At 42.3% G+C, this 12273-nt stretch overlaps 1 protein-coding gene across 5 annotated transcripts in view; it reads left to right on the top strand.

Annotated features, from left to right (window-relative positions):
• The window catches only part of TIAM1 (TIAM Rac1 associated GEF 1), a 212283-nt gene that overhangs the window by 100487 nt on the left and 99523 nt on the right, over nt 1-12273 (top strand). For all 5 annotated transcript variants that reach the window (XM_055086392.1, XM_055086391.1, XM_055086393.1 and 2 more), the window contains one exon: nt 11389-11613. In XM_055086392.1, coding sequence (XP_054942367.1) covers nt 11389-11613 — 225 coding nt within the window. The remainder of the gene's footprint in view (nt 1-11388; nt 11614-12273) is intronic.

The following is a 12273-nucleotide window of genomic DNA, read 5'->3' as shown; positions in this document are numbered from 1 at the left end:
GCGGAGCAGCTGGGCCCGTGAGCCATGGCCGCTGAGCCTGCGCGTCTGGAGCCTGTGCTCCGCAACGGGAGAAGCCACAACAGTGAGGGGCCCGCGTACCGCAAAAAAAAAAAAAAAAAAAAAAGGTGACTTTTTCTCATTCTTAGAATTAAGCCACACTCATTGGGAATATTTCAAAACTGTAACTTGATTTTGGCCATTCTTGCCTCATTATACAGTTTAGATGATAATCTCATTGATTTCAGGATATTCTCTTTTTTACCTACACACCCATGATGTGAAATCTTTTTGAAAAGACTTTCCTGGCCATAAAATTGCTAATAGAATCCGAATACCCATTAGGTCACATTGAATAAAATTATTTTGTGGCAACATAGGACCTTATTCATGAAAACCTCTGTGTCCTCTTGTTTCGGTGAAATTTTTATGCTTCTTACGTGGGATAGAGCACAAAATGAACCTTTTCAGAGGAAATTACTGCTCTTTGGGATCCATGAGGGCATTTTCTACCTTCTACTTATTGTAATCCACATGACTCTGGAGGGGCTGAATTTGAAAGGAACCTGTGTGTGTAGGGGGTGAGGCTAAAGCGAGGGAGATCAAGCACGATTATGGAAATAATTTGTAGGTTATTCCAGCCCCAGGGCTCAGTTCAGTGCACACAGTTTCCAGAGCTCGTATGCTTCTGATCTGTTGCTGTTATTCTGATTCGTCCATGGAAAGGAGATTCATGTTACCAGCAGAAGTAGAAAAGGAGTTTTGTGTGTGCCGGATGGGGGTGGGAATGGGCATGAATGTTAGAGCAGCTTATGTAGAAGAAGTGCTACCCTGTCTGCAAAGGGAGGCTATAGCTCCTGCATTTAAACTATTTTAATTAGCATTCTTCCCTCCAACTGGAAGCCAGAAATAGCACCCATCACCTACAAAGTACCGTTTCCTCTCGGCCCTCTCTTCATCCATTACGGGAGAATGTTACATACAATTCCAAAAAGCTCAGTGACTTTTATGGTAATGTATCCTAATATTCGTTTTAAATTCCTATATTAAATGCCTTGGGAACATAGTTAGCAGGCAGAGTAAGAATGATGCCTGATTGGGTAGAAAGTCATATACAATTATATATCTAAAGAAGTGTAGAAAATATTATCTCTAAGGGGTCATTGCCTTTCCATAGATGGACCTGGAGTCTGTCATACAGAGTGAAGTAAGTCAGAAGGAGAAAAACAAATACCGTATGCTAAGACATATATATGGAATCTAAGAAAAAAAAGTGTCATGAAGAGCCTAGGGGTAGGACGGGAATAAAACACAGACCTACTAGAGTATGGCCTTGAGGATATGGGAAGGGGGAAGGGTAAGCTGTGACGAAGTGAGAGAGTGGCATGGACATATATACACTACCAAACGTAGGGTGGATAGCTAGTGGGAAGCAGCCGCATAGCACAGGGAGATCAGCTAGGTGGTTTGTGACCACCTAAAGGGGTGGGATAGGGAGGGTGGGAGGGAGGGAGACGCAAGAGGGAAGAGATACGGGAACATATGTATATGTATAACTGATTCACTTTGTTGTAAAGCAGAAACTAACACACCATTGTAAAGCAATTATACTCCAATAAAGATGTTAAAAAAAAAGAATGTCACTTGTATGAGGCTACAGCATACATATATATATATATTTTGCTGATCCCAAACTCCTAATTTTTATAGCATGCATATTTTAAAAAGACCCTTTTAAAAGAAGAATAGTATTTGTATCTTTATGTTGAGTTGGGGATTGGATGCGATAATGCAAGTCAGGTATCTGATAGCAAATGCTCAATAAATGTTATAGTTAGCATTTTAATTTTAAGAAAAAGAGACTAGTTCCCCAAGTATCTTTACAGAAGTTGAGTGTGGCTTCTCTGTGAAAAGTCTAAGGCTTTGAGTTTTATCATGCTCTGGGGAATTATCTTCAAGTGCCACATCTGGTTCTATGTGTCAGACTCGATGAAGGTCATTGGCATATGCCCTGGACAAGGGCAGCCAGATTAGGAAAAAATCTGGAAATCCTCTTTCACAAGGAGCATCAAGTGGACTTGGTAGACAAGATTTTGAAAGGATTTATTATCTTGGACTTGAGTAGATTAACATCCAGCCTCCCTCGTAAGGTAGGCACCATTTCTGCAAGGCCCCCGACAGCTTCGGTCCCTGGGAAGCTCCCAGCTCTTTAACCATCTACTTTGTTAGTTGGCTTCAAGTTCTAGAAAGTTCTTCGCCATGTTGAGATAATACGTTCTTTCCGGTGACTTTTGCCATTTCCCTTTGCTTCCATATTCTCCCCCAGAGTTTAAAGTAAGCCTTTCCTGCTTATTCTTTCTCATAACCTTCTAAATACTTGAAAACAGCTCTCATTTCCCTCCACCATGTCTCCTGTTTAGGTCTCCTTGCTTGAGGTTTCCGAGCCAGTCTCCCTATGGTTCAGTTCCTCTCCTTGACGTTCTCTCTTGTAATCGTGTTCCAGAACCTGACACCCTGTCAGGTTCCGCCCTGTGCCGCCTGCATTTCGGTTCCTGTTCCTCTCATTTCCTCCATGATGCTGGTGTCAATTCCTTAATTTATTAGAAACCACAACAAACGGATGACTCATACTCAGCTTGTGGTCTATCCAACCCTCAGCATCAAGGTCTTCTCCATCTTATTTTAATAGATGTTTTGAAAAGTCCAATTGCAGAACTTAGATTTACCTCTTTGAAATTTTATCTTTGTGGTTTTCGTCCATCTAATGAAATCATCTAGGATCTTAATTTGATCTTGCCTGATGTTTATATCCCTCCTAACTTAGAGTTATCTACAGATACGACAAATTCAACGTTTGGTCTGTATTCTCATTGTTAATTGTTGACTTGGTCTCTAGCTAAGTCCTGTTTTCTCATCACTCCAGATCATTTCCCTGCCTCTCGCCAGCCACTCTGGAAATATTTACCTTTGGTTTTGGCATAAGTTGGTTGCGAAGAAGGGTCACCGATGGCATGTGTGGAGCTCCAGGTCAAATGTTTTAATCTCTGTAAAGAACTGGACTCAACCCAGATCATCTTGTCAGCACCATTCTGGTGGCTCAATCTCATGCCATCTGGTGAAAGAAATAGCAGATATGACCCACGAGCCATAGACTCAAGTTCAAGAGCTCCTTAGGGCATCCTATTAATGCCCCATTTGGGATAGAGGATCAGAGAGCTCCCTGAAGGGGAGAAAGTGAATGGGGTCCCTCCTGGACCCTGCCCATTCCCAGTACCAGCGGGGGCCTTTTCAGAGGATGAGGTGCCATTGGCCCTGCTCTAAGGAGAGTATTGTGGGAGAGTATGGATGTTGAAGTGCAAAATGACGCACAGGGCTGGTAATTGTTTGCAGTGCATGCCCTACTAGTAGTGTGTTCAGAGGTTTCTCCACGTATGTTAAAAGTACAGTGCAGAGATATAATTGTGGCTGAGTTAGATTTCAACATATAATTTGTATACTGTTATGTATCATCCAAATAATGTTACTAACAGTATTCCTCTTCCTTTCTACAATATTTTAAATTGGTAATTAGGTCAATATGAACAGATAGCTTCATTTATTTATTTATGTATGTAATTGAAGTATAGTTGATTTACAATGTTGTATTTGTTTCAGGTGTACGGCAAAGTGATTCAGTTATATATATATATATGTATATATATATATATTCTTTTTCAGATTCTTTTCCATTATAGTTTATTACAAGATGTCGAATGTAGTTCCCTGTGCTACACAGTAGAACCTGGTTGTTTATCTAATTTATATGTAATAGTTTGTATCTGCTAATCCCAAACTCCTAATTTATCCCCCGCTCCCTGCTGCCTTTCCCCTTTGATAACCATGAGTTTGTTTTCTATGTCTTTGAGTCTGTTTCTGTTTTGAACACATAGTTTTAAATAATTAACCTTAAAAGAATTAAAGTGAAATTCTCTTCCCATACTTCCTTACCCTCTCTTCCAGTCCTCACTCCCTTAAGCAACTGTACTCCACTATTTTAACTGGTTGTTTTTTTTGTTGTTTTGTTTTGTTTGTTTGCTTTTTCTTGCATTTACCCTCATTTCTCATCAATATGCTTATACTGTTACTGACCAGGATTCTTGGACTCCTTAATCAATAGAAATTGGTAAGAGGCCAGATGAGAAGTTCTGGCAAGGCTTTACTGGGACTCGAGCTGCAACGTGAGGGAGAGAAACAAGTAACACTTTCCTTTGCTCACTCCCTGAAGCGGGGCAAGCTTGACCCTTAAATGGGGTGAGGGTGGGGATGGATTGGTGGGTCCGGCAGGAGGGGTGGTTTGCCCACCCCCTTGGTGGTGCTATGCGCAGGGATCATCACAGTACCCTGCTTTTGCTCCTGACACCTCAAAAGTGGCAGTTGGGTTTTTTGGTCTTTTTGTACCTTATTGTTCATAATTTGCTACAACTGTACCTGTATGCAGTTATTTTTAGTCCCTTATAGTTACTTTGTATTCTATTGCTGGTGGAGATGTTTGTCCAGGTGCAAGTAATGCAGCAAAGGGTCCCAGGTCCCAGCCTGTCTCAATACTATTTCTTAACTGACCTTAGACATTAACTACTAATTTTCTGGTATGATAGATGAATATCTAGCTGTATTATATACACATTTTCCTTTCCTCATCTTCTATATGGTTACATGAAAATTTGGGGTTAAATCGGTAGTCCCTGTTACGCTGTTTTGATGTCACCATGCTGTATGACCATATAAATAGTATTAGCTGCTGAGCCAAATAGCGTACTATCATTTTATTTCCTTTCTTGAACATTTTGTTTTTTGCCCGTAGTTAATGATTATCTTTTATTTTTCCTGCTTAATTTGCTTATTTCTGGTTGCTTCACAATATTTTCTAAATCTCCAATTCATTACATAGTTGATTAGTACTGTATTTTCCCCTGGAGCCTGCCCTCCCCTGGCCCTTTATCCTCCTGCTTCAGTCTTGTCTCTCTCTAGGCCTCATGCATAACAGTCACCGCGTTAACTCATCCATGTGCTCTGGTGTCTGCCTTTTATGCTGGAGGCTTTCATCACATGTCTGGTAATCCTTAGTTGTCTGCCCCCATTTAAGTATGAGATACCAGAGAAGTGCTTGGATCTCATCAGTGCACATTGTCATCTACTGGGGGCTATGACAGCATGAACAGATTGGGAGGCCTTTTGTGGAGGGGGTCCAGTTGATAATATTTGTTGGCCTTTTCTGGGGGCTACTCAGCTTTGCCATGGCCACTCACTGGGTCAGGTTTCCATGTATTCCTTTGTTTGCAGTAAACAGTTCCTTCTTTTTTTTGTGTCTGGCTTCCTGGAGTCTGGAGCCTCTCTTATTCTTGAAAGAATTCACCTGGGGTGGGTGAGAGGTGGGGAGGTAAGGGTGGGAGTGGTATCCAGTTACATGACTTTCTCCAGTGGATGAGAGGAGCCCCAGATTACAATTATGGGGTCATATCTGTCATTCTCTTTATAGGTATTAACACTGATGGTTTAATTAAGTCTTGTATAAATAAAACTCTAAAATGTGTTAAGCAGAGAACCAGTGAGAAAAAAGACTTTTCCGGAACTCACGCAGGAACTTCATTCCCACCTAGCCTCTTAAAATTAATGCATAACTTTATTCCTTCTCCTTTTTGTTTTTTTAAAGTGGAAGAAAGACGTTCAACCTACTTTACAATTATTCTTGTGCTTCTATAAACTCAAATTATCTGACATTTTAGTTTCCTAGATCTGGCATATATTCTCTAGTACCTCTCTTGTTTAAAATGAATTTCCCTTTTCCTGCCACTCACGTAAACCATTGATTATCTGGAATCAAGAAGTATCCTCCATTCAGTTGGGTAATTGAAGCTGGATCTATTTAAATACATAATGAAGCCCTGTGCTTCATCTTAACTCTGCACTCAAAGGGGCCCTTATGCAAAATGTACTTTTTGCTGATTATATTCCTCTGTCAGCAAGAACTTTGCTTATTCCCTCCACTGAACTTTATACAGTATTTATGGCATCCCCAGCAGGCAAAAAGGAAGGAGCACGCAATTCACTCTCTCTACCTGTCTGCTGCTGTTTGTTTAGTGGAAAGTGATGCATGTGGAAGAAGTTGAGACGGTACTACTTGGTGGTCTCTCCTTCCTGCCTTTTTGACCACTGGATTCTGATGGAGGGCGCTGGAGTGGACCTGGTATCCCTAATTAAACTTGCCTGGTTCGAGAAGGTGATGCAAGGTTGCCGGCTTTGAAAAGCTTTTTCTAGCATGTCAGAGTTTAAATCCTGGCGTGGCCACACTGGAGAACACTGTATCAAGTTAGTGGTCTGCTGTGATCAGCTCAGAAGTGTTAAGCCTGCAAACGGCTAGGAACTGTTTCAAGAGTTGTCTCTACTTAACCTGCTGCTGACGGCAGCCAGCGCAGTCTTTGCCCACCCTCTCAGTCACACGTAGCCCCTGTATGCTGTTGCCAAAGGACAGACTCTGCTGAAAAGCTCATTTAGTGAATTGTCCTTCTTAGAAATTGATTTGTCCTAATGGTAGAGAATGGCAGAGACCGCTGTTTTATTTAGGCAGGACAGTAGGAGCAAAAATTCTCTCTAATGGAACTGCCTTCAGCCTCTGACAGGTTTTAAAAGCGGTTGGAGACTTGAGTGTACTTAATGGTTAAAAGACTGATGGCTAAATTTTTCATAACGTTGTGATCATACTTTTCTAAACACCTTTCTCTAGGTTATGAGACTTGGTATGTTTTTTCCCCTTCTTTTTATCTTATTTAAAAATTTTTAAGTTGTGCTAAAATATACATAACATACCATCTTAACCGTGTCCAAGTGCACAGTTCAGCGGCATTAAGTGCATTCACATTGTTGTGCAGCCATCACCACCATCCATCTCCAGAGCTCTTTTCATCTTGTAGAACTGAAACTCTGTACCCATCGAACTCCCCATTTTCCTCTTCCCCTAACCACTGGCAACCACCATCTTCCTTTCTCTTAAATAAAGAAATTCCAGGATAGCTACACCTTTCAAAGGATGTTTAGCTTCATCAATTAGTATCAGTTTCCTTCATTTCCACCTCTTAAGTGGGAGGCAAACATAAACTCTCTGACATGAGAATGGGGTGTGTTGCCCCTGGCTGAGTTTGAGGAGAATCTCACAGGCGGAAGGAGGAAGGGACTCTCTTTACATTAAGTGAAGAGACCAAAAAGCTGTTGTTCTGCAGAACCTATCAGCTTGTGGCTCCTCTTGGAGGGTAGCAGTGTATTATACAGACTCTTATTTAAAAAACATCACTTATTTTGAAATGGATGCATCACTTACTAGCATCACTCACTTTGCTAGTGTATCAGTCAGGATGGGTTACATTATGCTGCAGTAAGGAGCAACCCTCACATCTCCATGGTTTAACATACCTTTTCATTCCGGCCATGTGTCTGTAGGACACTGGCTATGGAGCTCTTCTCATCCTAGACACTTAGGGACCCAGGCTGACAGAAGCTCCATCTTGCCCCACAATTCCAGGACTGTAAGCAAAGGGACAAGAATAGGGTGAATCAGGCTTTTGTTTACTAGTAACACATGGTGCTTCTACTCAGGTTCATTGGCCCCAGCCAAGTGGCATAGCCACACCTAACTTCACAGGGACCAGGAAAATTCCATCCCTCTATGTCCCTAGGGAGAGCTCAAAAGGAGTGGGCAACACTAAAAACCCCACAGCTAGGTTTTTAGAGCAATTGGTGAGAGCTGGGGGGCGGGGCTCTGGAGTGGTGTGTGTAGCATATTAAAAAAATTATTTTTAAAGAGTAGGATTGACGGAGATCAGGGTATATAATAAATGACTGTGTCATCTCTAATTTTACTGGGCTTTAGTTTCTTCATCTGTAAAATCGTCACCTGGACCCCTTCTAGATGAATATATTTGTTTAAAATGTTGTTTGTAGCTTGTATTTAGCAGAGTTTTGTATCAGGAGTTTTAAGCTCTTTCTAGCTGTTCCTCAGATATTATGTCAGGGTTGTAGGTATTTACTTTTCTTCCCCTGGGCTGGGGGTCAGGGAGGGGAGGGGAGGCCGAGATGAGTGAGGATCCTCTTGGGAGAATAGATACTGACCTCTCACTGAGCACTGATGCACCAGCTGTTTTTACCGGAGACACATCCTCTCCTCATTAGTGACATGCTGCCTCTGCATGGATTCCATCTGAAACACCCCCCCCAATATCCTTTTCACATGGGTGAAAACACCAGCTCCCTTCACATCTAAAAGTTCCTTGTTTCCATGGAGCTGTGCATACAAAGGGGAAAAGCATATTTTGGCTCAGGGGACTAGCTGTTTCTCAGATGCTGCCAGGCATTTTAGAGGACAAAGAAGTGATGCTGGAAAAGGTCATGCTGTTGGGAACTTCCATTACAACCTTGCAGCGACAATTTTTCCTGACAAATAGACTCTGAAGGGTAATATTTCTTAAGATAGTTATAGAAAAATTATGCTTTAATATTAGGGTAATGTATCTTGGAAGGATCTTTTAAAAACTTTCTATTAAAGCATACCATATACACAGAAAAGTACACATCTTGATGATGGTTCGCAAGCTGGGCACACCCGTGACATAACGCTCACATAACCAGCACCCAGATCCAGAAGCAGAATGTGGCCGGCACCCCAGAGACCTCCCTGTGCTTCCTTCCAGATGCTACCCCTCTCCCCACAATTCCCATCAAACAACTCTTCTGACTTCTAACAGTGTACGTTAGTTTTGCCTGTGTTTGTACTTTATATAAATAGAGTCTAATAGTCTCTACTCTTCCGTGTCTGGCTTCTTTTCCTCAATGTTATGCGTGTGAGATTTATCCATATTGTAGTGAGTAGTTACTGGTCTTTCATTCTCGTTGCTGTGTAGTATGGCACTGTGTGATTATACACATTATTCTTTCATTCTCCTGTAGACAGGTGTTGGGATAGTTTCTAGTTTTGTCCATTGCAAGTTGTGCTGCTGTGAACATTTTGGGACATATATTTTCGTGAGCACAGGAATGCATTTCTGTTGAGAATATACCCATGAGTGCATTTCGGGGGTCACAAGGTGTGCATATATTCCACTTTAGGAGGTAGTACCAAATAGTTTTCCAAACCAGTTATACCAGTTGACTCTCCAGCAGCTCCTAAGAACTCTGGTTGCTCCATACCTTCACCAGCACTTGGTATTTTCTTCTTGGAAGTTTTTCTTTCAGAAAAGAATCCTTACTTGATTGTTTTCCCATCTGAACTGATTGCCTCTCTAATAAATTTTAGAAAGTGGGGGGAAGGGGGCAGTGAATAACCCCATCTGGCAAAATACCCACTGATGCTGAGGCACGGAGAGATAGCAAACGTTTTAGTTGCACCAGGCAGGAGGAAGCATGGTGGTTTTATATGTTGGGGGATCTTAAACTCTGTGTTTTTCTTGAATAACTTTAAAGTGATACACAAAGACAAAATGTAACGTAGTTACTTTCCAAGAGGAGATTAAATATTAAGAATTCGAAGTGGAGTTTTTAACTCTCAAAGAATTAAAGGGGGGAATGGGTGGTGAAATGGATAAAGGTAGTCAGTTATAAGCTTAGTCAGTTATAAGCTTCCAATTATAAGATGATTAAGTCCTAGGTGTGTAGTGAAAAAAAAAAAAGATGAATCTCATATACACACATTGCCTTTTTTCCTAACTTTCTCTACCTACAAGTGTTTACCTTTGACTTCCAATGTCTTTTTCTCTTCTTCTTTTCCCACTCAGTCCTCACAAAATGATTCCATTTGCTTTATCAGGTGGTACTTCTGCTGTTTCTTTAGGAGAATGTCTAGCTATTGAAGTCTTCTTTAGATACAGGCAAATATTTTGTTGTAAACATAACAACTGCCAGATTGTCTAGGTTTGTCCAGTGTGTGGTGTCTCTGCTGGCAGACACCATTTGTAACATTTGATGCAGTTTCTTTTGTGGAATATGATGAGATTCAGAAATAGTATAGACACCTGCGGTGGTGCCTTCACTTAAATTTCAGTCATGTGGGTGGGGTCCTGTTAATAGAATTTTGTTTGCAAACCATGGCTCAAATGAGTCAGGAAACTAAGAAGATGCATCAGAGGGAAAAAAAAAATAACAGTGTTTTGTGCGTGAAAAATGATGCCGTCAGCTACTTTAATATTGAAGTAGCCAAATAGACCCTTTGTTCAGATGAGCTAACTTCTGAGCATTTACTAAACTTCTCTAGGTTTGAGGCGATACTCATTGATTGAGTTCCTAAAGAATTAATCATGGCACATTGTTACACCTGAGCAACCCCCCCGACTTTTGCCTCTCAGAACACTGTGAGTCACAGCAAGCCCACTTTGAGGTTACCTGCCCATTGGTGGGTGTTACCCAGCATTGTCTTTAAATCCCCTTTGACCTGGTCATTCTTAGTGGCTGGGATCCTGCTGAGTGGTTGCTATTCCTAGACACTTCCCGAAGACGGTATTGCTTCTCACTCCTTGAACTACCTTCCCAGCCCTAGCCTGTCATGGCTGCTTGGCTCTGGCAGGGGACCTGTGGGTTGGGGTCACTGTGGTTCACTGGGGGAAGGTTTGTTGCATCTTCCTTGGCCAATAATATCCCTCGGCCTCACTCTCACCATGGAACTGACCAGTCCTCTCTGGAAACTGACCTTTGCTTCATAGCAACCCACTTAACTGGAAACTAAGCTGTCTGTATTGGATTATCACATATACAAGTATTTTAGTGCAAACTACTGTAGACTGGGTGGCTTAGAAACATTCTGGAGGCTGGAAGTCTGAGATCAGGGTGGAAGCATAGTTGGGTTCTGGTCAGGCCCATTCTGTGATTCATAGATGGCTGTCTTCTTGTTTTGTCCTCGCATGGTTGAAGGGAGCTAGCTAGCTCTTTGGCCTCTTTCTTAGAAGGGCACTAATCCCCTGTATGAAGGCTCCACCCTCATGACCTAATTACCTCCCAAAGGTCCCCACCTCCTAATACCATCACACTGGGGGTTAGGATTTCAACGTTTGAATTGTTGCAGGGGGAGACACACAAATGTTCAGTCCACTGCAACAAGTGAGTTCAGTAAGTACATTGGGTGAGCAGACATGGTGGCCTCATTCCCATCAGCTGTTGGGGGCTGGGGGTGGGGTGGGGGGCTTGGTGTCTGACCTAAGACTAACTTCTTTTAGGTGTTCTCTGAAGGAGGAGTTCAGAAAGGTTAGCCCTTCCTCGTGGGGTGTCTAGACCTGCCTCCTTGACTCCCAGCCATGGCTTGTCTGGAAATGCACTGGTTTGTCTATGATAACCTAAGAGGTGGCTGTTTCTTCTTGGCCCCCACCTCCCCCATCACAGACCACCAGCCAGACGGAGCTGGAGAACTGGATCACTGCCATCCATTCTGCCTGTGCAGCCGCTGTCGCAAGGCACCATCACAAAGAAGACACACTCCAACTGCTGAAGTCGGAAATAAAAAAGCTGGAACAGAAGATTGATATGGATGAAAAGATGAAGAAAATGGGCGAAATGCAGCTGTCTTCAGTCACTGATTCAAAGAAGAAGAAAACTATATTAGATCAGGTAATTGTTCTTCTGTGTTTAGACGTGGGCAAAATCCTTAGGTCTTGAAAGTTTTTCTGCTGCCTTGGAATCGAGAAACATTATCGGTTATCTCACCGTCAGCCTGTCATCCTGACTGCTAAATTCTTTATTGTGCTGTCAGTTTTCCTCACCCGTTGTTCACAGTTGATTGTTATGAACTAAAGGGAACAATGTTAAATTGAATGAAGGACAGAAATCTAATAGCAGAGCGCCCACCCGCTCCCACCAATGGCATGCTGTTCTTGGGGATCTGTGTAACTGGAAAGTCTGCAATTTCATTCCCCACGTTATCAGGTTAACTTGGTGCTTAACTGTGATGGGGATTCATTCCTGACTCCTCAATAAATTTAGACTTCTAAATTTAGGGGAAAGGTAGAGTGTGTTTTTAAAATATATGTATAATTGCTGTATATGTGCACAAGTATATTTCATGCTGAAAAGGAAAGATTTCGTGAGATAAGAGAGGACATTTTGGCCTTCAATTTAGTTGTTTTAAAGTCAGTGATAGGGCTTCCCTGGTGGCGCGGTGGTTGAGAGTCCGCCTGCCGATGCAGGGGACGCGGGTTCGTGCCCCGGTCCGGGAGGATCCCGCATGCCGCGGAGCGGCTGGGCCCGTGAGCCATGGCCGCTGAGCCTGCG

This window comes from Physeter macrocephalus, chromosome 8 (genome assembly GCF_002837175.3).
Source record: "Physeter macrocephalus isolate SW-GA chromosome 8, ASM283717v5, whole genome shotgun sequence".
Lineage (NCBI taxonomy): Eukaryota > Metazoa > Chordata > Mammalia > Artiodactyla > Physeteridae > Physeter > Physeter macrocephalus.
The sequence above is the reverse complement of the archived record's forward strand: the minus strand, read 5'-3'. Positions and strand labels throughout refer to the sequence as shown.